General features: G+C 39.0%; 1 protein-coding gene across 2 annotated transcripts; it reads left to right on the top strand.

Moving 5' to 3' along the window:
* Window positions 1–1,012: 1,012 nt before the first annotated feature.
* LOC146329264 (alpha-2-macroglobulin-like) lies at window positions 1,013–25,390 on the top strand. 2 transcript variants are annotated; one of them, XM_084718199.1, is made up of 36 exons: window positions 1,013–1,167; window positions 1,272–1,452; window positions 1,714–1,870; window positions 3,198–3,250; window positions 3,968–3,988; window positions 5,368–5,533; window positions 5,619–5,703; window positions 5,793–5,943; window positions 7,519–7,636; window positions 7,729–7,838; window positions 7,936–8,103; window positions 8,315–8,542; window positions 10,735–10,798; window positions 10,899–11,044; window positions 12,260–12,409; window positions 13,795–13,938; window positions 14,045–14,141; window positions 14,250–14,400; window positions 14,633–14,858; window positions 15,862–15,988; window positions 16,130–16,251; window positions 16,343–16,394; window positions 17,451–17,534; window positions 18,478–18,654; window positions 19,079–19,154; window positions 19,411–19,567; window positions 19,645–19,719; window positions 21,872–22,034; window positions 22,118–22,305; window positions 22,890–23,102; window positions 23,947–24,062; window positions 24,323–24,413; window positions 24,495–24,563; window positions 24,647–24,752; window positions 24,902–24,943; window positions 25,219–25,390. In XM_084718199.1, exons 1-36 carry the CDS (start codon window positions 1,082–1,084, stop codon window positions 25,221–25,223), a joined length of 4,365 nt encoding a protein of 1,454 aa, XP_084574325.1. In that variant the 5' UTR covers window positions 1,013–1,081; the 3' UTR covers window positions 25,224–25,390. The 2 variants fall into 2 exon arrangements, with proteins under 2 accessions (XP_084574325.1, XP_084574324.1); XM_084718198.1 differs by lacking the exon at window positions 25,219–25,390 and having other exon boundaries at window positions 24,902–24,972.
* The last annotated feature ends 1,615 nt before the right edge of the window (window positions 25,391–27,005 follow it).

Genomic DNA, 27,005 nt, shown 5'->3' with positions numbered 1-27,005 from the left:
TACTCTGGAATAATTTATACTTATAGCTGTTGATGTTGTATCACAGGATTGTTACAACTCCTGTTATTGTGTGTCCAACTGCCTGCATTGGTAAATGTATTGGTGTTTTACACCAGTGGTTGTCAAATCCAAGAAAAGTTTTCAGATTCATTCATTTATAGCCTGCATTTATTTAATGATTGGTTTTTTAGCAATCATTACTTATTTACACAAAATATTTTCTTCCAATAAACAAGTTTAGAGTGAAAAAGTAGCAGGTGCTCTTTGCAAACGGATTAATAAAGTTAAAAGAAGATTAAAAATCCTTTATTATTGTGGCTAAATCATTCAAAATGCAAACATGCTTCAGCCACTGCAGTTTTAAAAACCTAATGAAGACAGTGGTTGAAATATGTTAAAATTGAAAAAATGATTTAGCCACGATATAAACCTTTGGTATAGGAGTATCACATTCAAGTCCCAGGCTGGGCCTTTTATTTTTCATGCTTTCTATTTTGCCTATTATGTCAAATAATGAGAATCTGGATTTTATTTTAATGTATGCACTATGAGTGAAACTCACTCTTGATGTGTGTGCATGTATGTTATGGTTATTCTTTGTTGACACAGTGCAAATATTTTTAATAGCCTACATGTCTAATATATTTTTAATACATTTCTCACAAGTTTTTCTTTCAGAAAACTAAATAGAAGTGTAAAAAAAAATAGGCTGTGTTGAATTATTCCAAGGGACAAACATTCGGAATATTTGGTATTTTCCATCCTGTAAAGTGTCCATATCTGAAACAAAGTTGAGAATGTACATTACAACTGACTTAAAAATAATTTTTATTGAAATAAATTCCATTTCATTTTTAATGGTTTCCAAAAAATAGCTTTACACTAAATTAAACAGTGTGAAATGTGTAAATGATTGACTTCCCTGTAAATCAAATAGAGCAGTTGCATGATGAGTAGGTGTGTGTGTGTGTGTGTGTGTGTGTGTGTGTCAAGGATGGGGCGGGGTAAAAGAAGTGGGAGTGGATCTCTGTATCAAATGCTATTTAACAGATGCTAACTCCGAGGCTCATTGCAGTCAGTCATGGGTCAGCTTGGGCTTCAGATGTGGACATGGACACTATGTGTCCTCTTGAGTTGGATGTTTGTGGGTCAAGCAGTGGCAGGACCGTAAGTTTACTGTCTAACACAATAATGATAGCATGTATGTGGAGGTTTACATGAACTTTTTACTTGTTTCTACGAGTCTGCTGCATGTGTTTTATTGTCTGTAGGCACTACATGGTGGCCATCCCTGCAGTTCTAGAAGCTGGAGCTGATACCAGATTCTGCGCGAGTCTCGTGCAGCCCAACGAGACTCTGACCATGATTGTCAACTTGATTTCCCAAGGGGAGAATAGAACCGTCCTCGAGAAGACATCCAATACAGAGTTTCATGAATGTGTTCACTTCAAGGTAAACTCTCAAGATCTGCTTTTATTCTTTGCTCATTTCCACAACAGTCTTTGAAAATGAGTTAATTAAAATGATAAACAGAATGAGGTTTCATACTATATAATGTAAGACACATATACACAGATTTGTAACACAAAATATAAATGTTGTAAATCATCAAATGTTAATCCAGGATGTTTCAGGCTTTTCAAGTGAGACGCTCTTTGAGTATTTTCAGTAAGAGTTGATGCCTCTCTTGGTTAAATTATCTTTCTGTCACAGGCTCCTGTTGTGGTGAATGATGAGGTGCAGAAAATGGAGGTGGAGGTACAAGGTGACACTTTTCACTCAAAAGAAGTCAGGAAAGTCTTGATCAAAGTCTATCAACCAATGACATTCGTCCAAACTGATAAACCAATCTACCTTCCTGGACAAACAGGTAACCCTGAACTGATTATCTATGATGTTGTACACAACATGGTGCCATATACAGTTTAAACAGTCTGAAAATGGTTAAAACACACTGAGATCATAACTTTTATGTTGAAAACTTCTCAACACCTTGAAATAACCTCATGTCCTTTGGGAAGTCGATGTTTTCACCGACGCAAAACAAAGCCTCCACTGTGCTCGTGTCTGGGGGGGCGTGCTAACTGTGTTTGATGCTGGGCAGTATTTACTGTGATTTTTTCAAAGCACATTGTTCAAACAATTTTTCTGCCCCATGCTGAGTGCACATCCACAATTTTTTGCAAACGGCAAACGGGAAACCCCTTCCACTAGGAATGAAATGATGGCCAGTTTAATGATAAACAGCAGTATTACTGTTTCAAATTTGAGCTATTGTTAAAAATGTATTGCCACAATGTCATAATATCCTTTATGCTATATACAGGAGTTTTCAGGATTTAAAAAATAAAGCAATTTACTGTAAACTAGTAAAGTTAAATTGTTGAGATAAATTTGTACAGCACTTTTTCTAAAACTTTTTTTACTAAAAGCCACACTTCAATAGATATCTTTCAGCTCTGGCTAACTAACATGAAACATGGAAATCCAGTCAGCTAGCAACAATAACACTTACTTACAGAAGCACAAAAACATGTTAGCACAGGAAAAGGTAATGTTAGCGTATCTGAAATTCCTGATATTTGCTTGTTTTATTTAAGAGCACATAAGCCCCCACATTGTGGTTGTGTAGTTGTGTCAAACATTCACAATAATCCTTAAACAGCCAAAAACAAGTGACCATGTGAGCTGTCTTCCCTTAAAACAGGCAATTTGTGTGCAAAAATGCACCAGTGTAATGAAATCCAAGGCTGTGACCACATTGTTAGATGCTAATAGCTAATTATGCCCTCTGAGCAAAATTAGGAGGTTCCCTTTTTAGCATCTTGAACATAAGATTACTTTTGTGACTTGTGCAGTTTAGGGCAAAAAAAAAACTCATCAGGGGTAGATATTAATATTTTTGAGCAACAATCCCGTCAGCCATCAAGCCCAGCCCGTGTTGAGAGAACTAATGGCACAAACTGCAGCACATCATGTCCTTAGATTATTATTAGATTATTATTGCATTATCTTTGATTGACTGAGTATTGTTCTGTTATTAAAGACAGATAGCAGAGTTAGTTATGTAAAAGCCAATAGTTAATTATGTGTCGTTCTGTAATTTTGATCATAATGATGTCATTTCTGAGTTGACCATTTAACACTGCTGTAGATGAGTTGTAAAAGCTTCATGAACTTTCTTCTCATTCTCTCAGTGCATTTCAGAGTTGTCACACTGGACACCAAGCTGAGACCTGCCACTGGACAGGTGAGTGTTTGGACTGTGTCTCCTTTTGAGATCTTACGTCCCGAGCTGATTCTGAAGATGGGTATCGAGGCTGGTCGTGTATTATATTCCACTAGTTGGTGTCTACACTTTATATACGTACACTGTACAGTTATGTAATGAATTGATTTACATAACCAGAGTTATTCTTCTAATCCAGTGGTTCCCAGCATTTTTTTCTTGAAGCCTCCCTACTTGTATTTATGGAAAGGACAAACACTAAAAGAATAAACGATTCATTGAATAGTTTACATTTCCAAATAGATCTATGTAAAACATTTTGTTTACAGGCATATGTATATATTCTGATTTTATTTAACATGTGCAAATTTAATTTTGAGGACCTCAGAGCAGACACAGTCTTGTGATTTCTGGCGCCCAGACCCCATTTTGGGAATCAATATTCTTATCAGTCAGCTACTGGTGAGGCTCTGCATCAATAGTACAACCTCTTTAGATAAACCTGCCTGTACTGTGTTTCAACATTTTTGCTGATGCAGTAGTGAACTTATGAACCCTGACTCTGGTTTCTCAATTTGCAACACTCTTTGTGAATTTCCAAAGAACATGCTAAAAATGTGTATTTAATACATATATATAAAGATTTGTTAAAGAAAGATGTCTAACCCAGACTCATTTGCATACTATGGCTATGTGATGATACAAACCAACTCTAACAAATCTTTCTCTCTTTTTCAGTACAATATCATCGAACTTGAGGTAAGACAACATTCAAACACGTTTTATTTCTTGTGTGACTTTTTTGACATCAACAAATATATATATATATATATATATATATATATATATATATATATATATATATATATACAATCATCCTAAATAGAAGATAAAAATATAGAAAATAAAAATATATGTATGCTTCCTCTCAAATGTCTCCACCTTGCATTTAAAGCCAGTTTTGACCCTGTGAGGCTGCCGTAGCTGATCAGTGTGGAGTGTTGAAGCCAGAGTAACAGACTTGGTTGATGTCAGCAGATTTTAGTTTGTTTCCACAGAGGAAATATCTGACTGAAAAAAAATAGCACACATGTCCTTTTATGTTCATCATGTGAAGTCAAATATGAGTGAAGTTTGTTTAGAAAATATTACTGCGACCACAATGCTAATTGCAGTTAGCATGTTAATGGTAATTCACATTATGTGTTAGCATCAAGCTAAGTGATAAACATTGAAAACACAAGGTGGCGCCAGTAGGATGACATCAGATTTCATTCCATATATTCAAGGTTCATTCAGTCTGTATATGCAAGCTTCATATTATACAGATGTGTGTGTGTGTGTGTGTGTGTGTGTGTGTGTGTGTGTGTACATTTTTTTAAATTTAATTTAATTTAATTTCTGTTCCTATATCTGTGACAGAGCAGCCCATTCTCTCTTCCAACACGTCACATATGACAGTTTGGTCATTGTCAAGTCTGATGCTGTAGATACTCCTCTTGCATAATTTCTAGTGGCGCCCCTTTATGTTTTTATGTGGAGTCGAATCAAGTGACGCAGTATTTAGATGATGTATTTGATGATGACTGCAGAATATAAACTCTGTGGCGAATAAAAGTTTATGATACTTACAAGTTTTGTTCAGCAAGATAATCTTTACAAACGTCATCACTTTCTTGCATGAATGCAACTGCATGAAGTGCAAAACTGTTGTTAGCTATGAACGAACTACATCACATTCACCACCACTAACTGACTAGAATTCAGCCTGGTGACGTTTAATGTGCTGCAAATTCTGTAGTCTCATTTAGCCACTTGTTAGCAACCACCTTCTTTAAGACACATCACTCATTACATTACACAGCAAACTCAGAGCCACCTTCTCTGGTTATTGAAGCAGCATTTTCTCAACAGTAGATATCTGATGATCACAGTCTTCTTTTTAACTCACATAACAGACAAAATTTGAATAACTTATGTACTTATTTGAGAATAAGTTGGACGGACAGTCTACATTGATATGATATCAAATATTAAAACAACGGTGCACTGTGTTTCTGTGTGGCTTGAACATCTCTCACATTAAATTCCCGTTTATGTCATAACTTCCTCTTCCTCCCATTTATTTTATTTCACAGGATGCTTACGACAACAGGATTGGACAGTGGCTGAACCAAACATCTGATGGTAAAATACTGCAGCTTTCTTACTCCTTGAACTCTGAGGCCCGCGAAGGAACCTACAAAGTTATTGTGTCGATTGGTGACAGGAAAAAATATCACAACTTCAAGGTGGAGAAATATGGTAAGTCATGGCTGATTTTTTTAATCTTCCATTTCACTCCTTTTGTAATGAAGCAAGAATCGTAACAATCATGTTTTGTCCTCAGTTTTGCCTAAATTCGACGTAAAAATAAACACACCCGATGAAGTAAACATTGAACAGGAAGACATTGAAGCTGAAATCTGTGCAAAGTAAGTAAAAGACACTCTGAAATCATCTAAATGAGTCCAGTTTGGTGACCCCTTGTCAACAACACAGTTTTCTGTGTTCATCTGTTAAGGTACACATATGGGCAGCCTGTGCCAGGCAGTGTCAAAGTTGAACTGTGCCGACCTCTTGGACGCTATTTCTCCAGTAATATTATAGCCATACCTGATCATCCAGAGGGAATCCCCGAGATAGTTGCACCGTGCCACACAGAGACGAAGCAGGTACAGTTACCATAGCAACAGTCTCATACAACTGTCTCATACTGTCTTCCATAAATAATAATGAAATACTGGGCTGTCTGTTTAATCGTGTTGGAAATTATTTGCCATTTGAGGCAAATAAATTGCAGAATATCGGATCAGCGCACAGACTCACATACATGCCGATACCAAATGCCTTGCAGGACCCTCTCACCAAAGGACCCCATAACAATGATTACAGAGCATTTGGACCTGAATAAACAGTTAACACTGATTTGTGTTCACATTTTTTTTAATTTTAGCATTAATTTCATTAATTTATTTATTTATTCATCTATTCATCCATCCATCCATCAGGCACAGTGTTATGGGTGGGCCTAACGGGCCTAACAGGCCCACCCATAACACTTATACAACTGGCCCACCTTAAATGACTGGGAGAACATATAGACAAAATCAGGATTTTAATACACCCTTAAGACAAAAATGTTTCCATCTGACAAAAAGACAACATTTATTGGGCTAGTATCACATGTGAGGTCTGGACCAATCACAGTGGGCCATAATTCGTCACACCAGATATGTTACGCTTGCGCACGTCACACTATGGCGGTTGTTCATCAGAAGTGATGACCGGTGTACTGAGGAAAGCTTATCATCGTTTTATTTTATACCTGCAGATGCATTTTTCATCAGAACTAGAGCGTCTATAAAATGTAGACAGTACAGGAGGTAGAGCTGAATATTTCTGCCTGACTTGATGTCTTCAGATGAGCTTCACAGCACAGACAGTTCAGTTTATGAATGAACAGAGCATCGCATCACGCTCTCTCTCTCTCTCCTGTTAAAAGTCATTGTAGCTCACCCATTATTCTGATCGCTTCGTTTCTCTCCTTACAATCAATTTAAAGAGTAATCCAGCCAGATCAAATGAAAATACATTAAAATAAATAAAATGACAGTTTTCTTAATGAACTGATAAACTGATCTACTTGATCCATAGTGAAAACATAGATAAGGAGATTTCCTGTCATTTGAAATAAATATAAACTGCAGACTGAAACTGTTCAAAAGATTTTAAAAGTGTCATAATCAACTGGAAGAGCTCGTCACCATCCACAGAATGATACCAGAGATTTTTGTTAAAGTCAGATTACCAGCTGGAAACAGTGTTAACTTCTGTTATTAAAAGGCCCAGCCGAACATATTAGAGTTAGCTTTTATATTTGATAAAAAGAACACCTTTTATAGGCCATTTTGATTAAAAGAAAAATTAAATAATGGAATAAAAAACAATCTACAACTTGAATTTCTGGGTGGGGGTCCTGTTGGCAGGGAAGAGAACTATAGGGGAAACACTGAAATCAAATCTTTCATTTCCAAAGATGTGCATGTAAAAAACACAGGATTCCACTGACAGCTAGACACTAGTAAAGCCAAAGAAAATAGAGACGGGTTACAGATAAATAATTTTGCCTTTAAATGAATGAACAAAGCCTCTGATACAATGACTAACACTTTATTACCACCAAATCACTCTGCACCAATACTGAAGAAACCTGCTGATACCAATCCCAATATCTGACAACTTTATAGACGGACAAGACAGGCTGTGCCACCTTTACCTTCAAGATGTGCACTTTCACAAAACTTGACAAAAAGGCTTTGCAAGATACACTGAACCTGAAGGCCAGCGTGGAAGAGGAGGGGACAGGTAAGTTGTATAACATGTTACATTTATGTATTTAAAAAAACAATATTGTGAATTTAAATAATATGGTTGTAACATGGAGGTTTCTTGTGTAGGTACTACACGCTCACAAGGGAAGAGAATGTCGATTTCATATGTTGTTGGAAAGGTGTCCTTCATTGACGTGCCCAAGATTTATGAAGAAGGCTCAAATGTGGAGGGAAAAGTAAGTCATGTGCTCTTCACTTCTTCACTGTCATTCTTTACACAGAGCAACTCAAGTCATGTGGATTCTCAGTGATACAACTTTGTGTTTACAACAGGTCAAAGCAGTTTTTTACAATGATACGCCCATTCCTGACACGCCGGTGTACGTGTTCGAGGGTCAGACGTGGAATGCACGTCGGATCGAGAACCTCACAACGAACAGTGATGGTATCGCCACTTTCTCATTCAACATGGCTAACCGTCATAACGACATCAAACTCCACGTAAGTACGAGGTGACACTCCAACTGTAATCCAACATTTGTCAGTCACATGAGATCGCAGCCCAAAAGCTGAAGTCTGCTCCAACTGTCCTGTGGTCCCGCCGTAGCAGCAGGAGGCCATATTAGAACTGTTTACTGTTCAGTCACTTTCCAAAGATTTATTCTGCTTCAGCCACCTCGCTTGTTTATGGTGGTTCTTTTCTGCAATCTAGGTTAGCATCAAACCAACACTGGAGTACTATGGTTATAGAACTCCGTACTATGAGAACGGAGAACACACACTGTCTGAAGCCCAGCCTCCATCTCAAGATACTAAAACCGTCAGCTCCCTGGAGGTGAAGAAGATGGAGACCCCTTTTCCCTGTGACCAAGAAGAAGAGATCACCATCCATTACACTGTTGTTGGAGAAGCCCAGGGCTCTGTGGAGGTCATGTATCTGGTGAGTGATGGGTGAACTATTTCTAAGCTTGTCACCAGATGTCCTCCAGAGACATGGACGGAGGGAAGACGACCTTAATGTCAGATTATTGACAACTGTCTTAAAAGATCACACTTGATCTCACTTACCTGGTGAGACAAGAGCAGTGAAACTCAACTTGCTTTTTCTGCATTTGTAACTTGACAGGAGGCCAAGTACAAGTTTGTAAACAAATGTTAACAATGATCTAATTTTTTAATTCATAAATGACATTTTCCTGTGGTTTTGTCAGGTGGGTTTTGATTCATGGCTGATATTAGCAACTTTGCAAACAGGCATTAAGATATAAGCTAAGGTGAGATATTCCTTTATTAGTCCCACAACAGGAAATGTTTCAATGTTGCAGCAGCAAAGTGGATAACAAAACTAGAAGAAGCATCAATAAAAAAAACAATAAATAGTTAACGAGGAATATAAACAGTTTCAAACATATTTTACCATTCTATTTTTGGTATAAATATAAATGTAAGAGCAGTGTAAACAAGGGAACTATAAAAATATGAAGCACACTGTCTTTTTTATTTATTCTTTATTCAGATCTCCATTAGCTTCCACAAAGTGATTGCTAGTCTTCCTGGGGTCCACTCACAAAACAACATTAAAAATACATCATTTTAAAATCACACTGTATCAGTGAGACAATAGAATTCAATATCTACCCAAAATTAAGACCAAAAATGAGTGAAAAACAAATTCACTGCACCAAATAAAAAAAATTAAATAAAATTGTAAAAATGTTCCAAAACTGCCAAAACAAAATGTTCATGTTTCGACCTCCCGCCCACGGCCGCACAGACCAGGCAGAAGTGCGTTTGCTATCTGGAAGACATGGCAAAAAATGGCACTTGTGCAAAACCACTCTCACCAGCAGCACAGAAAGAACAACAAAGAACTAATCTGGCTGCCCTGTTCTGTGCAATATGAAACTTTTTAAGGCAGCGCTTGACCAGACGACTGAGCAGTACTCGAGGTGACCGATTAACAATAATCTCTAGTATCTTACTCAGCACAGGGATTATGCTAATTGGTCTACAATTGAAGCCAGTAAAACCTGCTTTTCCATTTTTGGGTTAAGGTATGACTTTAGATTCTTTCCACAGGTCAGGAAAGGTTCCACTGATTAAAGCTCTATTAAAGATATAACATCGGTTTGGAAAGCAGGCTAGTAACGATTAAAAAAACAAAACTCCATCCAGGTTATCAATGCCTGGAGACGTATCATCTGGACAGAGAGCAACACCTCCTGGTTAACTAAATCAAATGCAGAAGAGCAAGTTTGTTACTCACAATATTGTTAATGATGTTGTGAGGTAAATTAACATCATCAGATTTTATTCAAGATCTTAAGCTGATCTAACTTTAGCTACTTCGTACAGCCTGGTGATGAGCTGACCTGCGTATTCCACGTCCACGTCTGAGAACTCCCTGACTTTTTACACATTAATTCATTCAAAGTTTTCCACAGTTTTTTACTGTCATGTACAGAATTACATTTTTTTGTTTAAAATATTCTTTCCTTTTGGTATAATTTAACTTTGTAACCTGACTTCATAACTGACCAGCATTGTCATTCAGACATATGTAGACACCGTCTTTGGATTGTATGTCATTGTCTGCCATTTTTGTTTGGTCAAGACTGAACTTTGAACAAATTCATGGAAATGGAGCTGTGTTTTTTCTGTGTAAACAGTACTATGGTGTTTATTTCTCAGCCGATCTCAGTGACGGATGTCCTGTTGAAGGGTTCATCATCAAGATGAGGAAAGAAAAGTTGTTGGTGTTTTTTTTTTTTTAATAACTCCATGTAGATCATAAACCCTTGAATATATGACTCGCTGACATCGGCTGAAAAATAAACGTTATAGTGCTTTTTATCCAGAAAAACCACAGCTCCCCTGTTTACACTTATTTGTTCACAGGTCATTCGTCACATAAGAAAAATGGCGATGACATTGATGTAATGCAGCAAAAACCTACCAATCTCATTGAATCCTAGAAAAAAAACTCAGCACCACCTAGTGGACTGAAATTGATTTTATTATTCCAGTGCCAAAGAGTTTAATTTGAATTTACAATATTCATAAGTTGTATGTTGAGGCTGTCGGTTTATTTTGCTGTTAGATTCTTTGTCTCATTTTCTCTCAAATTCTCAGGTTTTATCCAGAGGAGTCATCCTCATGCAAGGACTTAGAGAGATTGAAGTCCAAGATAAATCAGGTGAGCAGAGAATGACGTCTTAAGTTACTGTGAAGGATTTTTGCATCTTTATTGATCCATGGAGGTGATGTGAATGATTACTGCTGGTCTGTTGTTTCAGTGAATGAGGGCGAGGTGTCCTTTAAGTTCAACGTGTCTCCAGACATGGCACCAATGGTTCAGGTTGTGGTTTACGCCGCCCTCCCCAGTGAGACTGTGATCGCCCACAGTGCTGACTTTGCTGTTGAGAAATGCTTCGGTCACAAGGTCAGTGTGAGAGGAAGACGTGTGGTAACGGCTGTGTGTATTAGGTGTGTTACAAAAGGTCATTATTAGCCCTTTATCAATGATACGATCAATCATGAACACCATTATAGTTGGCAGATGAATTGCTTACATGTAATTGAATTTCTTAGTAGTGAAGAGATAATTTGGAGTATTTGAAGTACGGCTGTATGAGGTACTTGTTCGTAGTCAGTGTATCACCTACAGTAGATGGTGGTCGACACTCCTCCAGTTTGGAGAAGCAGCACGGAAGCTAAGTAATGTACTGCTGTGGACAGGGTCAGCAGCAAAATGGAATTTAACTAAATAAAACAAATATATATGTTTCCACCACTTTACCTTGCTGGTGGACAATCTGTTCCCATGAGAAGCTGTCATCATATGAGTCAAACATTTCTCTCTCATAACCAGATTCCAGGGGAGAAGTCAGTCATTTTTCCTCACAGAACACAGGAGCTGCTGGTTTACTGCTGCCTCAGTCTGTTAGTGTAGTTGGTGTTATTGCATGACTTTAGTGAATCCATACTAACCCTTTAAAACAGCAAAGTCACTCAATAAGACAAACAGACTGAGGCCACAGTAGACCAGCAGCTCCAGTGTTCTGTCAGGTTAAGGTGAGGTTCTGGTGGCTTTGGAGAGAATGATATTTGGCTAATGTTGCAGAAGGCTGTCTGACAGTAAGGTAAAGGGCTAAAAATATTTTAAATATAGTGTAAGCTTAAGGGACAGTTCACCTAAAAATGAAAATTTGCCGATTGAAGGTTGGGTTTACTTTTTCAGTCCACGAAACACTTCTGGTGTTTCACAGGAAAACAGCACTGCAGAATCTCCCAAATAATGTAAGTGAATAGTGACCAGTTTGTAAATGTACAGAAATGTATAAAAACATAAAATGCCTCCATACTGCTTGTTTGGTGTAATCCAAGTGTCCTAAAGCCCCAACATGCCAAGTTGACTTGAAAGTCGTCATTTACACCATGTTTTTAGCCTAAATCTTCACTGTAGATCCTGAGCCTGGAGCCACGTTCATGTGCAACAGTTATTTAATTTAAAAGGCCTTCTGTTAAAAAGAAATAAATCTGGCAGACTTTTTAGAGTGAAACACTAAACATTTGCATCATGTTGACAAGATCATATGTTCTCATCTTATACAACTCTTGTCTGGATGGTGTGATGTGTGTTCTTATTGTGTGTCAGGTGTCCCTGGAGTTTTCTCCGTCCTCAGCTGTTCCAGGAGAGGAGACCATCCTGCAGATGACGGCCCATCCTGACTCTCTGTGTGGTGTGAGCGCTGTCGACCAGAGCGTCCTCATCAAGGAGCCAGGGAAGACTCTGACTACAGAAAAGGTAACTGTTCAAATCAACCACAGACACATACATCATTTACAGCTATGGTCTTTTACACCATTAACATCGTCAGTCATTCACGTATTCTGTCAGTTGTACATTTTTATCATCTGTACTTTTTTATTATTTTCACTCAGTTATAAAACGTGCTGTTATGAAAATGCTATAGAAAAAAGTGATGATTATGTCTGTGAGGTGTAACCCTAAAGCATAAATTATGGATAAGGCAATACACTACAAGCAAAAACAGTTTTCATGCACTGGTCCATTTTAAAATTTTGGCCAGTTTTTATCATGATATTTATTAGTTCAAATGATTTTACCCATTCATCTCTCATGTGGTGCAAAATGTGTGGAACTGTACAATATATATTTTTAAAGGCCATTTTCTCCAAATGAGTTTATTTCTCATACTCCAGAAATCCTACCATCAGCAAGCAACATATGTGATAGCTAATGTTATCAAAATGCTCACTAGCTAACTAGATAGCAAATCTACATCAGTCATTACAAAGCTAGCTAGACAGGGTTTTGCTAACATTAGCTAAGGTAAGATGTTGCTTTTACAGGTCTCCCTGTAACATCTTTTAACCATCTTCAAAATTTATTTTCAACAGAGACAAGCGTGGCAGTAAGTACAGAAAAAAAGGGAAAAGGGAAAGTTTCCGCCCAAGCTTAGGGAGGGTCCGTTAGCACATACTTAATTAGATTTTTTCCTTTTCGCATATTCAACATGAAATTTTTAACCTTGTTTACGTGTCCATGTGGTGTGTTTCATGCATTACAAGACATATCAGGGAATAAACAGTAAACATCATGTCTGAGTATGTCTTGCTTTGAATCTGCAGTGAGCAAGGGCAGTCTTAAAAAAAGACAAAAAACAGATTCAGTCAGGCTGAGTATATGACATCATAAAACTCAAGGAACCAATCACGTTAATCGAGGGTTTGGTGTTATACAAATCATTAGCAACAAAGTTTAGTCCACAGAAGAAGCCGGATGTACCTAGTTACTGTGAGGTGCAGCAACTTACGGGTGGGGGTGTGGGTTGGGGTTTGTGGGGGGTGTAAAAAGGGTGGGGACTATTTGCATATTCATGATACCTTGAATACTAAAAGACGACGAAGTGTAGAGCTATATGTAAGCCATTTTAACAAGGACTTTTAATTTATTTTGCAAAAAAAACATCAGATACAATTTGTTGCTTCTTGTAGAGCATATTGCACTTGAATATAACCTGCTGGTGAAGTTTCCTGGTGATATTAAGTGAGAGATATATTTTTTATATACACATTCACATTTAAGGAGTGGCCCTTATCGTCAGATCCTCTTAGGACAACAGATATTTGGCTGTTTGTAGCCTTGAACTATATCTTTCTTTTCAGATATTTGACTTGTTGCCTGTCACAAAAGTATCCTACATTCCATATGAAGTTCAAGATCCTGTAGAATGCCTGCATGTGAGACCTAGAAGATACATTTTGCCATACCCAGATGACGACAGAGATGATGCTCATACAGTTTTCCAGGTACTGCACAAGAAATAAGACACAATGTAAAGAAGCCAGTAATGTATTTTCTTGTTATACATTTAATTAACTTTAAATGATGTCGGTTTGTCGTTGGATTATCTAGAATGTGGGTCTGAAGATGGCAACAAACTTGTTTATCCGAGTGCCCACATGTCTCAAGTACAGAGGAAGAGAATATCACCAAGGCCATGACCACTATGGTGACCTTTTTTCTGAATCTATCTATATTTGCATTTAAACATTTAAACAGCTGACTGTGTCACTGCTGGCCCCTGCTTCTGATGAAATATTTTCTGGTTTCTTTTCAGGTGTGCGTATGTATGACAGTGTTCCTACAATGTCCAGAATGGGAATGGCAGCTCCACCTGGTCCTGTAGGAGCTGCTCCTAATCTTCCACCGATAGAAACAGTCCGCACTTTCTTCCCCGAAACCTGGATATGGGACCTGGTGGAAGTCGGGTGAGTGTTGTGGTGGCAATTTCTGTTGAATAAAGCACGGAGTCAGAAACTTGTCTTTCTGTAAGGTTTACTCAAGCATCTGCAGATGAACTGGGCAGAATGAGCCCAGAACAGAGAATGTGTCAATGTTTTATACACAGATAGATGCAAGGTCAGGAAAGGGTGAGTTGCATATTGTGTAAGTATGTTTTTCCAACTCACTGAATGTTTCTTTGTCTATCTGCTGATTCAGAGAGTCTGGAAGGACAGATGTGTCCTTCACCGCCCCAGACACCATCACCACTTGGGAGACGGAGGCTTTCTGTTTGTCCTCTGAGGGTTTTGGTTTGGCTCCTCGTAAAGAGATCACCGTCTTCCAGCCCTTCTTCCTCGAGCTCAGCCTGCCGTACTCCATCATCCGCGGGGAGCACTTTGAACTGAAGGCAACCGTCTTCAACTACCTGTCCAGCTGCATCATGGTAATGAATGACTCATCCTCATGTCTGTGTGAGAGAACAGGCTGATTGCCAACAGGGCTTTTCCCACTGATGTTCTTATCCCAGGGCCGAGGATAACCAAGAGTTAACTCTGGTATAATTTAGCCCCCTTGAGTCATACATGTTTAGCCCAGAGTTAAGTTAAGTCCAGGGCTGTGCGATTCACACTGCACTTCTACTAAATGTCCATTGGTACATCAACTGCTGTGAACATTTTTAAATGTTCTGTGACTGCTCCTTTGATTTTTTGCCCCCCATTTCACACTGGCTCTTCTTAACCCGGGGTTTAGTGGATTATCAGGGGATAACCTCACAAACTCGGGGCTAACTCTGCTCAGGAGCAGGTCCAGCAAGACCACTTTGAAATGTTCTGAAAGCTTTCTTAAACTGGGGCTAACAGTTCAGTCCAGAGTGAACAGCCCTAATGACTACCAAAACGACATACAACAGGGGAGAAAAGGCACCAACAAATGTACCAAATGTGATGTGACATAATTCATATGATATAAGTCGTGAGATTGAACACGTGGTGAACGTTGTAAAAGAGTTGCAGTTTTGTTGAGTTCCCTGTTGTCAGATCTACATAGAACGTACATTTGGCCTTGAACCATACCTTTCATTTCAGATATTTGGCTTGCTGTCTGTCAGAAAAGTGTCCTATAATCTTAAATTACAGTCTTGTGTTTGTTTGAACCATCCATCCACCCCACCTCTTCCATATGTGGACTCCCTACCATACTGCCACACTGCTCCTGTCATTATTACTGTTATCAATCAGAATTTGGCAGGCTGGTCAACTTTACCCGCCTCATGTGGACCCTGTCAGCTCAATCATGACAGAGTTACCAAGCTTCTTGGGATTATTTGAAATTATCCTCATTTTCTGAATTATGTTAGTATTTGATCATTTGAAAGGTCAGAAATCAGGCTGTATTGTATCACAGTTCACAGTTTTAAAATCTACATTGTTTTCTGTATTTAACAGGTCTCTGTGATTCCAAAACCATCCTTGGATTACTTGCTCACCCCCCTCTCTGGTGACCAGTACACATCCTGTCTGTGTGGCCATGAGCGCAAGACCCTCAGCTGGAGCATGGATGCCTTAACCTTAGGTGAGAGGCAAACTTTCATCCACCCTGGTGTGAGATGTTAAAGGGTGCTGAGGTGGAGGAACATTTGAGATCCACCTCAAATGTTTAGACACTTGTGGAATTAACACAATCTGAGAACATTGTTCAATGGATCATTTGTAGGTGTTATGAATGTGTCTGTGACTGCTGAGGCCATACCGTCCCACACTTCCTGTGACAATGAGATTGTGAGCGTGCCAGACAGAGGTCGTGTTGATGTGGTCACAAAATCTCTGATAGTAAAGGTTGGTACCATAAAAACAAGATCATCCATTGTTTCTTGCATTTCATGCAAAATGGAAACTCTGGAACTCACATTATTTTCTTTTCTCTCAGGCTGAAGGAACTGAGATGACAAACAACTACAACTGGCTGCTCTGTCCGAAAGGTCAGTATGGTTTACAGCTGTGATGGCCCGTCAATCATTTTGAAAGAGGCGTACCAAATGTTCTAAATTAGAAGGAGTTGAGTAGATGACATGTCAAAAACATAATAGAGACATTCACTGCTTGCAGGTAGCAACCAGTTTCATTATTATTATCAGCAACTGTGCCAAGTTTAGGTGTCTCAGATTGTTTTCATTGCCATTACTTGAATATATTGTGTATATAAATATATTTTATCAATCCAGTGGAAGAACTGATCATGCTATGAGAACCCCCAATTTTGTGAAGTTAATGTCGAGCCCTTTAAACATTTAATCACTATTGGTAATAATAATTGTAGATAAGAAATGGGTTTTTAACTAGTTAGAATTCCGAACCAACATATCCATAATGTATTTATGACTAGTAACATTACTAACTAAAGATACTGACACTTGTTAATTCAACAATTAATGCCTTACAAGTCAAAATGACCATTGTAGATATCTGTAAGTTAAAGGGATAGTTCACCCAGAAATGAAAATTGAGTCATTATCTACTCACCGTCATGCTGATTGAAGGTCAGGTTTAGTTTTTTTAGTCCACAATGCAATTGACCACTTTTCAAAGGTTAAAAAAAACTGGAAAAAAAGCCTCCATGCTGCTACAAGCCTTTGTCATTATGGAAATTCAGTTGTACACATATGTAATAATCTTTTTTTCTGACTAGTGAAAAGGGAATTAGTGATATCACTGATTAAACTACAGAAAAACTAATTAAGGATATATGTAAATCAGTTTTGTGTAGTCAAATCTAATTTCTAGATGTGAAAATATATATTGTAACATTTCAAAATCTTTAATCAACATTTTTACATGAAATGGTATTTCCACTGGTGAAAACTAAATTGCTGCTAGTCAGGCCACTAGTTTAAAGGGCTCATGACACTGATGTATTTTACTTCCCGTCTGACGTGATTCATTTCATGATCCACTAACCATCAGTTTAATCTAAGCGACCTCTTTGTTTTTGTACTGAGCTCTACTTGTTAAGGTGTTTGTTGTGTTTCTGTACACAGGAGAAACTTTGACAGAGGACATCGACATAGAACTCCCTGAGAACATGATTGATGGATCTGCTCATGCTACAGTATCAGTCCTGGGTAAACTGAAACTAAATTCATTTGAACTGAGTGTCGCTTTAATCATTCAGAGTCTGGAGAGTCAACAGACTGACCTCCATCGAAGATTTATTAGCATTATTATAATCATCAATTATAAAAATTGACCTCTGTGTCCTTTCACAGTATCATGTTTTGTATATTACACCTTTATACAAACCATTGCACTTTCATATATCAGGAAGCATATTTAAAGATCCATGCATAATTTTAAGATGTAAATTAGAAATACTTTATTGAGCCCAGGGGGAAAATAGCTCACATTACAGATGTTCCCATTCAATAGAAAACATATAGGAATAGAAAAAATAACAAAATATAAAATCAGTCTATAAAAATATGCATATTCAACTACAGTATAAAACAAAAATAGTATAACACTAGTGTAACACAAATAGTTACACAAGTATGTAAAAAAACGTGTCTTGTTCTTGAACCTGAAGCGACAAATAAGTATATACATGTAGAATACTGTATATCTTGGAAAAAATAGACAGCAACAAATGTCAAGAGTTATGTACACTAATGTCCATTGCACTCCCATATATAACAATATAAATACATAATAGTGTTTCATGTATTGTACAATGAATTATTGCAGAGTATTGCAGTTGAGTTATTGCACATTATTATTACATGGAAAATTCATCAGTGCTTAGTGTACTGGAGGAAAATACAATGGAAATAGATTCATTTTAATGAAATATTACCAAATTAACTGAATAAAATAAAGTTAAATTACAAAGTTTGCTCATGTAACATATATTTATATCAGCATATTAAACTTGATTCTGGTGGGATAAGAAAATATCGTCAGAAGGTATAAGAACACACATTTTGAATATCTTTGTCTTTCAAATCTATTTATAAATTAAAGGTCAGGTTAGTTAATGTTTGGTCTCACTGAGTCGGTGTTTTTGTGCAGGTGACATTCTGGGCCGAGCCATGAGGAACCTGGATGGGCTGCTGAAGATGCCATATGGATGTGGTGAGCAGAACATGGCGCTTCTGGCCCCCAACATTTACATCCTCCAGTACCTGAAAAACACACAGCAGCTGACCCCAGTCATCAAGGAAAAGGCAACCAATTTCCTGACTAGTGGTGAGTGTCTGTTGGTTTTATATTGCAGCTAAGAAAGAAACGTTCAAAGGAATAATATGTAACATTTCCACATTAAAATGTCCAAAAAAGACCATGCTATATGCTTTATATATTGTTGACTTGTGTACTTAGACCGTCCCAAATGTTTCCAATAATTGACATACTCTGTGCTGGCTACACAAAATATAAACAGATGATCTGTTGTACATAATCATGTGACAGTGCTGCTTTAACCTCTAGGACACCAGGAACACTTTCACCCCCCCCCCCTCCTTTCTTTTCAGACTGTCAGCTCACCAATAAAGGCAGAAAATTATTTATGTCTGTACATTCAAACTTACAGAGACATAAACAAATGTGGCTCTGATCACATGATCGTGTGTGTTGTTGATGCTCTAATAAGTGTGTTTCTGTTGTTATACAGGCTACCAGAGACAGCTGAACTACAAACATCACAACGGTCCTTACAGCACATTTGGAGCAGGAGAAGGGAACACTTGGTGAGAACATCACTGATCAGTCATCCACAAAGAATGAGTATTTGTACATGGTGTACAACATTTACAATGTCAGGTCATGACATTAAAAAAAACGTACTTAAAGGGACAGTTCACAATTAAAATCACATCCATCCTGTCTGTAGTGCTATTTATTCATGTAGGTTTTTTGTTGTGAGTTGCTGAGTTGCTGTTTAGATCAAATGCTTTGTTGTCTTTTTTGTCAGTTAAGGTGTAAACTCTGTTTTAATTTCCTCAGGCTGACTGCTTTTGTGGTGAGATCTTTTGCCAAAGCACAAGAGTTCATCTACATCGATCCAGAAACAGTGGAAGAGTCTAAGTCTTGGCTGGTGCAAAAACAACGAGAAAATGGCTGTTTTGAACAGTCAGGTAAACTCTTCAACAACAGAATGAAGGTAAGTTGGAAGTTAAATAACATGATGAATCATATGTACAGTGATGATAATGTGTGTATGATGCTTCCTGTCTACAGGGTGGTGTCTCTGATGAAGTGACTCTCACTGCTTACATCACTGCTGCTTTCTTGGAGATGAATAATTCTCTAAATGTGAGTAGATTCCCTGCACTACAAAGACCTCGTCCTGTTCTGACAATACAGAAGAAAACAAAAAGTTGGGATACTATTTTGATGCATTTAACTGTACCCTGTCTTCGATCCCCCTGCCTAAAGGGCATTTATGGCGATTATCGGACCAGGTACAGCACTGACCCGCTGCCTGGTGTATGTGACCATGGCCTGAGTGTCCCATCTGAGTGCTAGGGCCACAGAAGACACAGCTCACGACTCGCAGTGGATTTATTATTATTATGATTATTGTTGTTATTATTAATTAATATATTTATTTATATTTGAAGCTAGTTAAATAGTTTTTATTAAATCCACTAACACCTCAATGGAATCAAAGTTCATTTTGCACTTGCAGTCATTCTGCTCTCTGACTAAACTCCCTGTGGTGGACACCAGTAAAACATGCAGCGTGTGCCCCTGTTGTCATTTAGGCAGCTGTTCCTAGTGGATCACCTGCAAAACGTACACCAACCAAACGTGCAATATGTTAAAATGCACTCTTTATTTGAGATCTCAGTAAAACAGGCCCTAAGTTAGTCTTCACTTGTAGAAAAGTTCCAACTGCAAGCTATTGTCCCTCTCAACCATGATCAGCTGATCTCAGATGCCATGGCTATCTCAAACAGTGGCTTTCTTCAGTTGTTTGGGTTCTAAATTGACCTACCATGAGAAATAACACAATGATGTTGCTGGGAAACCATTGCACCCAACTTCAATGTGAAACAAGACTGCGTACCTCCTTTGACAAGTGCCTCATCGGTCAAATCCTGGTACTTGGCTTTCTTTTTTAGTGCTTCTGGGTACGAGAGCCATGTCTGGTCAGAGTGAGGATCCCCCCTGCTCTGCGCCTCTCCTGAAAAGACATGTCTCTTCTTCGGGTGTACTTGCAGAAGCTTGATGCAAAACTGAGGGCATGTTCTTGGCAGTTGTAGTCTTAAGAGCCTTATCTCCTTGCCTTTGGAATTTGACAACTTAAGGTGGTGATGCCTGTTGTTTGTTGGCTTTGACCCTCTGAGGATCCATCCATTTGCAGTTTCTGTAAGGACCCTGCTAAGCATCCACCTGTATTGCCTTCTCTCAGTCCTCTGGGACATCCAGTCAAGATATGATGTTCCAAGCAAGATCTTGCTCCTCACTGTTTGCAGTATGAGTCTTCTTCTCTGCCCCAAATCTTTCGATTTGTTTTGAGTTGGCATGGGGTCAGTCACAGCACACAGGAGGAAGGTCAACTTGCCCTGGTCTGTAACCCAAAGTTTCTTCCAGAACATGGATCACTCAAGTGTCCTTGGCAGACAATCTCTATAGTTTTGATGCAGCGGTACCCAAGTACCCCCGGGACCCCCTGCACTGCAGGTTCTGTCCTGCCCTTGACTCTGGTCTTGCGTCATCACTTGGCATGGTAATTTCAAAGTCCTCTCCATTGCCTCCATTGAGTCATCAAGAAGTCATACAGTAGGAATGTCCATTGCAGTCTTGGAATGATGCCATACTGAAAGCACCACACCTTAAACCCCCAAGGCAGTGAACCGTTGTCAGTGCCCTTGAGCCTGATGTTTAGTTGATCCATGGTGTCTTTGAGGTTTCCACTAATTGTTTCCAGGGAATCCGATTCCTTGTTTTTGAATCATTCATAGGGTCTGCAGGCAGGATCTGCTTTTGGCCCCATACATTGCATTCCTCCTGCTTTTAGTAGTAGTAGTTTCAGGTGAGTTACAGTCCATCTTGCCATTAAGGCCATCTCAAGCCTCTGGCAGGCCAATCTTGCATCAGGCATGCCTGGACTTTACCTTTTTGGTGGTGTCTTCATTTTGTAGACAAATTTTAATGTGAATTATTTTTTTTCTCTTTTTTCCTTGTTTTTCCTCTTAGTTGTTGGTACTGTTTTATTTTGGTCTGTGTTGGTAGTTGTTTTGCAGCTTTATAATTCAGACTAGTGGTACAGATATCCTCACATTGTGAGGTTCACAGGGTGTAATATTACCTCCATTCATTGAAGACCATTGTCTAAAGTTTGTCTACACAGATGTAAAGACAAAATTATGATAAAATAGAATAAATGAGTTCTGTTTAGATGAATAAAGTCAGTTTAGTCCTGAGATTATTTATTCTGTGTTCATTGTATTTGTTACAGGATCCAGTGATAAAGAGCAGCATGTCTTGCCTCAATGAGTCCATCAATGACCTCAGCAACACCTACACCACAGCTCTGCTGGCGTACGTCTTCACCCTTGCAGGAGACATGGAGGCCCGTGCTCACCTGCTGAAGCACCTGGACACAGTCGCCATACAGGAAGGTATGTCATCATGCTAAAGGAAATCATTTTGGCTTCATTACTGTGAATGTAAGCTTACCTTGTCCCTTTTGTTCTGTTTGTAGGAGGTTTCCTCCACTGGTCTCAGACTGCAGCAGACACATCGGCCCCTCTGTCAGTGGAGATCAGCTCCTACGTGCTGCTCGCTAAACTCAGTGCCTCTCCTACTGCTGAAGACCTGGGCTACACCACCCGCATCGTCAGGTGGCTCACACGGCAGCAGAACCACTATGGAGGCTTCTCCTCCACACAGGTACAGTCCAGACAACGTCCAAAATGCCCTATTTTCTTCTTTGTGACAATGTATTTTTCAGCTTATTCAATGGGGCTTTTAACTGTTTATGTTTACATAAAAACAGAATTTTCTCAATCAGTTTATCCGAAAAATTCTACAGTCTACAAACATTACTCAATACATCAACAATTTAATGTCAGTGAATTAACCACAGCAAGGAGAGCAGCAGTGTTACAGCCCGTCAACATATGTTGACCATCTGAGCTTTAAAATGTAATTGTCTTTACTTACAGAACGCAATTACTGTCTGTATGAAAATCAACACCAAACCTTTATTTAAGCACATAAAGTATTTGTTATTTTGTGTGTGTGTGTGTGTGTGTGCGTGTGCGTGTGCGTGTGTGTGTGTGTGTGTGTGTGTGCGTGTGCGTGTGTGCGTGTGCGTGTGTGCACGTGTGTGCACGTGTGCGTATGCGCGTGCGCGTGCGCGTGTGTGCACGTGTGCGTGTGCGTGTGCATGTGTGTGCGTGTGCGTGTGCGTGTGCGTGTGCGTGTGCGTGTGTGTGTGTGTGCGTGTGTGTGTGTGTGTGTGTGTGTTGTAGGACACAGTGGTGGCTCTTCAGGCTCTGGCTCTCTACTCCACTCTGGTGTTCAGTCCGGACGGTGCAAGCTCAGTAACAGTCCAGTCTCCCAGCAGCCAGCTGACATTTGATGTGAATCAGGACAACAAACTGCTCTACCAGGAGGAGGTGTTGAAGGACGTGACAGGAAAACACCACCTGGAGGTGAAGGGCACTGCATGTGCTTCAGTGCAGGTCAGTAGTCACTGCAGCTCTTCCTGTTTTTCTTTGATCTACTGTACATACACCACCACAAACACAACACTATGTTAATGTTACTACTACTTTAGGGGCACCTGTATATTTTGTTTAATCCAAGGTTGTTTCTTGTTCCAAATAAAGGGAAATGGAATCTTTTTCTGATTGTTGGTATATATGTCTGTGTGTATGACTGTCCTTTGCATATCTTGAGAATCATTCATCCAATCAACTGCACACTTGGTGGGTCTGTTGCTGAAAACCCAAGGGAGTGCTCTGTTGAGTGTGAAGTCAATTGGATGTGTGGTTCTCAAGCAATCTGTCCGTTCTGAATGGTTGTGAGCTCTTAATGGGCACAACCCCCAACAACCCTGCAAGCAACAATACCAGGAGCTCATTTCAAATGGGCACAGGTTCCCAACGCTGCAATACACTAGTCTTATTTCAATTTGGAAACTGTATAGTTAGCTTTATAAAGTTTTTTATAGATATGTGTGATTCCGATTTCTATTTTTTTTCTTTTGCTTTAATCTAGGGTCATCTTGTCTCATCTCCACTTGACATTAGTTCCTTTTTTTTTTAAGATTAACCATGTATCCAAACATTTCACCAAACTCTCAAGAAAGTGCAGGAGTTTTCAAGTGTTAAGAAAGGGTCAGGTATAAACAACAACATGTCATCAGCATAAAGTGAAATATTATGCTCTCATGCCCCCATGATAAAAACCTGCAAACATTTTCCTCCAAAGCAATAGTCAGTGACTCCATTTGCCAGAGCAAGAAGAAGTGGTGACTGAAGGGTTGTATGAATATTAACTTTTCCTTGTGTTCCTCTTTCCCAGATTTCTGTGCACTACAACATCCCAACTCCTGCTGATGCCACCACTCTCAGTGTGACGGTCAAATCAGAGGCCGACTGCAGCAAAAGACCCAAAGTCACTCTGAAAATGAAGTCCCTGTAAGTAACTTTTTAAAATCACTTCTGCAACTTGATTCACATGACAGAAATACAATTATCTGTATCTACCCGCTGGACTAAGTAACTTTTGGTGAATAAACATGTTTTAGTAGTTAATAATCATCTCAAACATATCTTAACTGTATATGAAGCTCTTCCAAAACCTCATATTAAAAAGTGTCTGCGAACAACTAGTAGAGCTGTAAAAGACGGGATGAAATCTCACTGAGTGACATTACATTTATGTGGTTACATCACAGCTATAGTGGAAAGGAGAGCAGCACAAACATGGTGATCCTGGACATCAAAATGCTGTCTGGATTTGTCCCAGACCCCAAGTCTTTGAAGAAAGTGAGTTCTTACAGTAACTTATATGGAAAAGTTTCCATGTGTTGTTGATGGACGACCCAGCTGACTCTCCTCTCCTCACAGCTCAAAGGTGCTCTGCTGGTGGATCGGGTTGAACAAAAGGACGATCACGTTCTCGTGTACATACAGGAGGTGAGAAGAATTCACAGTGACAAACAGCAGATGATTTTCTCCACACTTGTTACTGATCGCAGCATCTGTTTTTTCTCCAACAGCTGGGAAAGGACATACCCATCAACCACAGTCTGGATCTCATACAGGAGCTCCCAGTGCAGAACCTGAAGCCAGCCGTGGTCAAGATCTATGACTACTACCAGCCAAGTAAGTCAGATACTCTACTGTAGTCCTCTCTAAAGTTCATTTACAGAAACTCTGATCCTTAGTAGTACTTCTGAATACTACAAGTTTTAATGTGTTTGCTCTTTTTTGTTTTTGTTTTTCTCTCTTCTACTTCTTGTTTTTCCTCCCAGATGACCAGGCTAAGACAGAATACAGCTTCCCTTGTCTTTCAGGTAACAATCTCTAATAACACACACAAGCAAAGCAACATGTCTTACAAAAGTCATTTAATGTCTGAAAAACCTGCAACATTTAAGCCCAACCAAAAAGTTTTGTCTTAAATTGGTCAAAATCACCCCCAGAAGTATGTAGAACACTTTGGAAATCAACCAATAATTCAAGGGTAATAAAATATTATAAATGTGCCACTTTGGTCACCTAAAATCCAATTAAGCAATCAATTAATGTAGATGGTCAGTCTTCACTGTTTTTTTTTCTTCTTTTGCAGGTTGAGTGATGTTTAGACAGTCATCAGACAGTCATCCCTGATTTCAGTACCTTGGAAATACACAAGATATATAAACTGTATCTTTATGTACCGAGTGTGTTTCCATATCTGTTTCACAAACATATGCAATTCAAGCGTAAAAGACAATAAAATAATCTAAATTTCCACTAAAGACTCGTCTTGTATTTGTCTTGTTTTCACACTGTTTCTTGTCGCTGCAGTTATTTATTCTGTATTTCATCTACAGACTTTGAGTTGTGCAGATCAAAAAAGCAACAAATTGCTTTCTTAAGAGTCATTCATTTAACCCTCACCCTATCAGCATATTAGTGCTTTTGCACTTGCACAACTTGTAGCCTATTTATTCTTGATTACTTTAGAGCCAGAGACCGGAACAGGCCAGTTTTCCATGTGACCAGTCCTGACCGGTGACCGGCCAGTCAGTGTCAGTGTCAGTGTCCGATTCTGTGCAGGTCATATTCACACACAGGCTCTGCAGGATAGTCACGTCATGCACACAGCAAACACTGACTGTAATGTCACACTCACAAAAACGCTGATCACAGCTGCACACATGCTGGCATGAAGTCAGTGTTAGTGACAGACTCCAAAAAGAGGTTAAAGAGAAGACAGACAGTCTACAATGAGACAGAGCAGCTGACGGTGTCACCAAACAGCAGCAAACTTTTCTAGTTCTTCATGCTAATGTTAGCCAGCAGCAGACTGCTGTTCACAGACTGACAGTTAAAATCTCACTTCCTGTTCTGACTGAACAATAAACAACCTGTGTCACTGTGTCCTCAAACATTTTCTCATCCAGACTCATTTAACTTCTTGTGAGGATGAGAACCTCGGGAACACACCGGTTTGGATAGGACAACTATGGACAAAATGATTCCAGCCAGAGAATCTGGTCTGAGAGGATACTTAAATTTCCGATGCAGGAGATTACAGCAGTGATTGAGTGTGTTTCTGAAATAAAACAAAGGAAAAAATGTCTTACAACTTGATTCACCAAAAGAAATATGGAAACACAATTCTACATCTTAAAGCTCACAACAAATCTGCCCAAACAGTCGTCCACATAGGCCTCATTGCTTCATCTCAGAGAACCAATGTTATAGCTGTAACCAAACTCACATTCATTCAGCAATTAAGGGAAGGCCTGATATGAAGCAGCAATAAATTACAAATGCAAACAGAAAAATACCCAAAGGTGGGCAGGGCAACACACAAACAAACTTGTTCTACAGTTGAAGAAACGGGAGCAGATTCTTACATTACTCACTCACTCACAAAGTTTTGCTACTGCAAACTGTTGCACTGCATCAGTCTCCAGTTTGTTTACATTTGCGTCCACCTGAAATCACGTGAAATCGTGTCCAGCAAGATCCTGAGAGAATGTGTTCCCTCTAGTACACAATATTAGTATAATAATATAGTAAGGCCTGGCTGTGATCTGGAGCACTTTTGAAGAAAATGTAGAAGGTATTTTAACAGTCAGTGTTTTATTCTGAACATCCAATTACTGGAAAAGTTGCAAAAATGTTTGTGAATGCTGTCAGTTGTAGTTCTTAAAAAGACTGAATTAGAATCAGAAATCAGAATCAGTCAAGAAAATTGGAATCAGTGCATCTCTATAGGCATTCCTCAATACCAAGTACGCCAAGTTCGGACTTACGGATTTGGCAGTTCGGACTTCGCAAGTTCGATCTGGGAGTCCAGTCTCTCGAGGACGGGAGGACGGTCATTCTGCTATTGGGACAGTAGCGTACTTGATGATGTCA

The sequence above is a fragment of the Lutjanus erythropterus genome, chromosome 4, assembly GCF_056507025.1.
Source record: "Lutjanus erythropterus isolate fLutEry1 chromosome 4, fLutEry1.hap2, whole genome shotgun sequence".
NCBI lineage: Eukaryota > Metazoa > Chordata > Actinopteri > Lutjaniformes > Lutjanidae > Lutjanus > Lutjanus erythropterus.
This window is presented reverse-complemented; position numbering and strand designations above follow the sequence as displayed.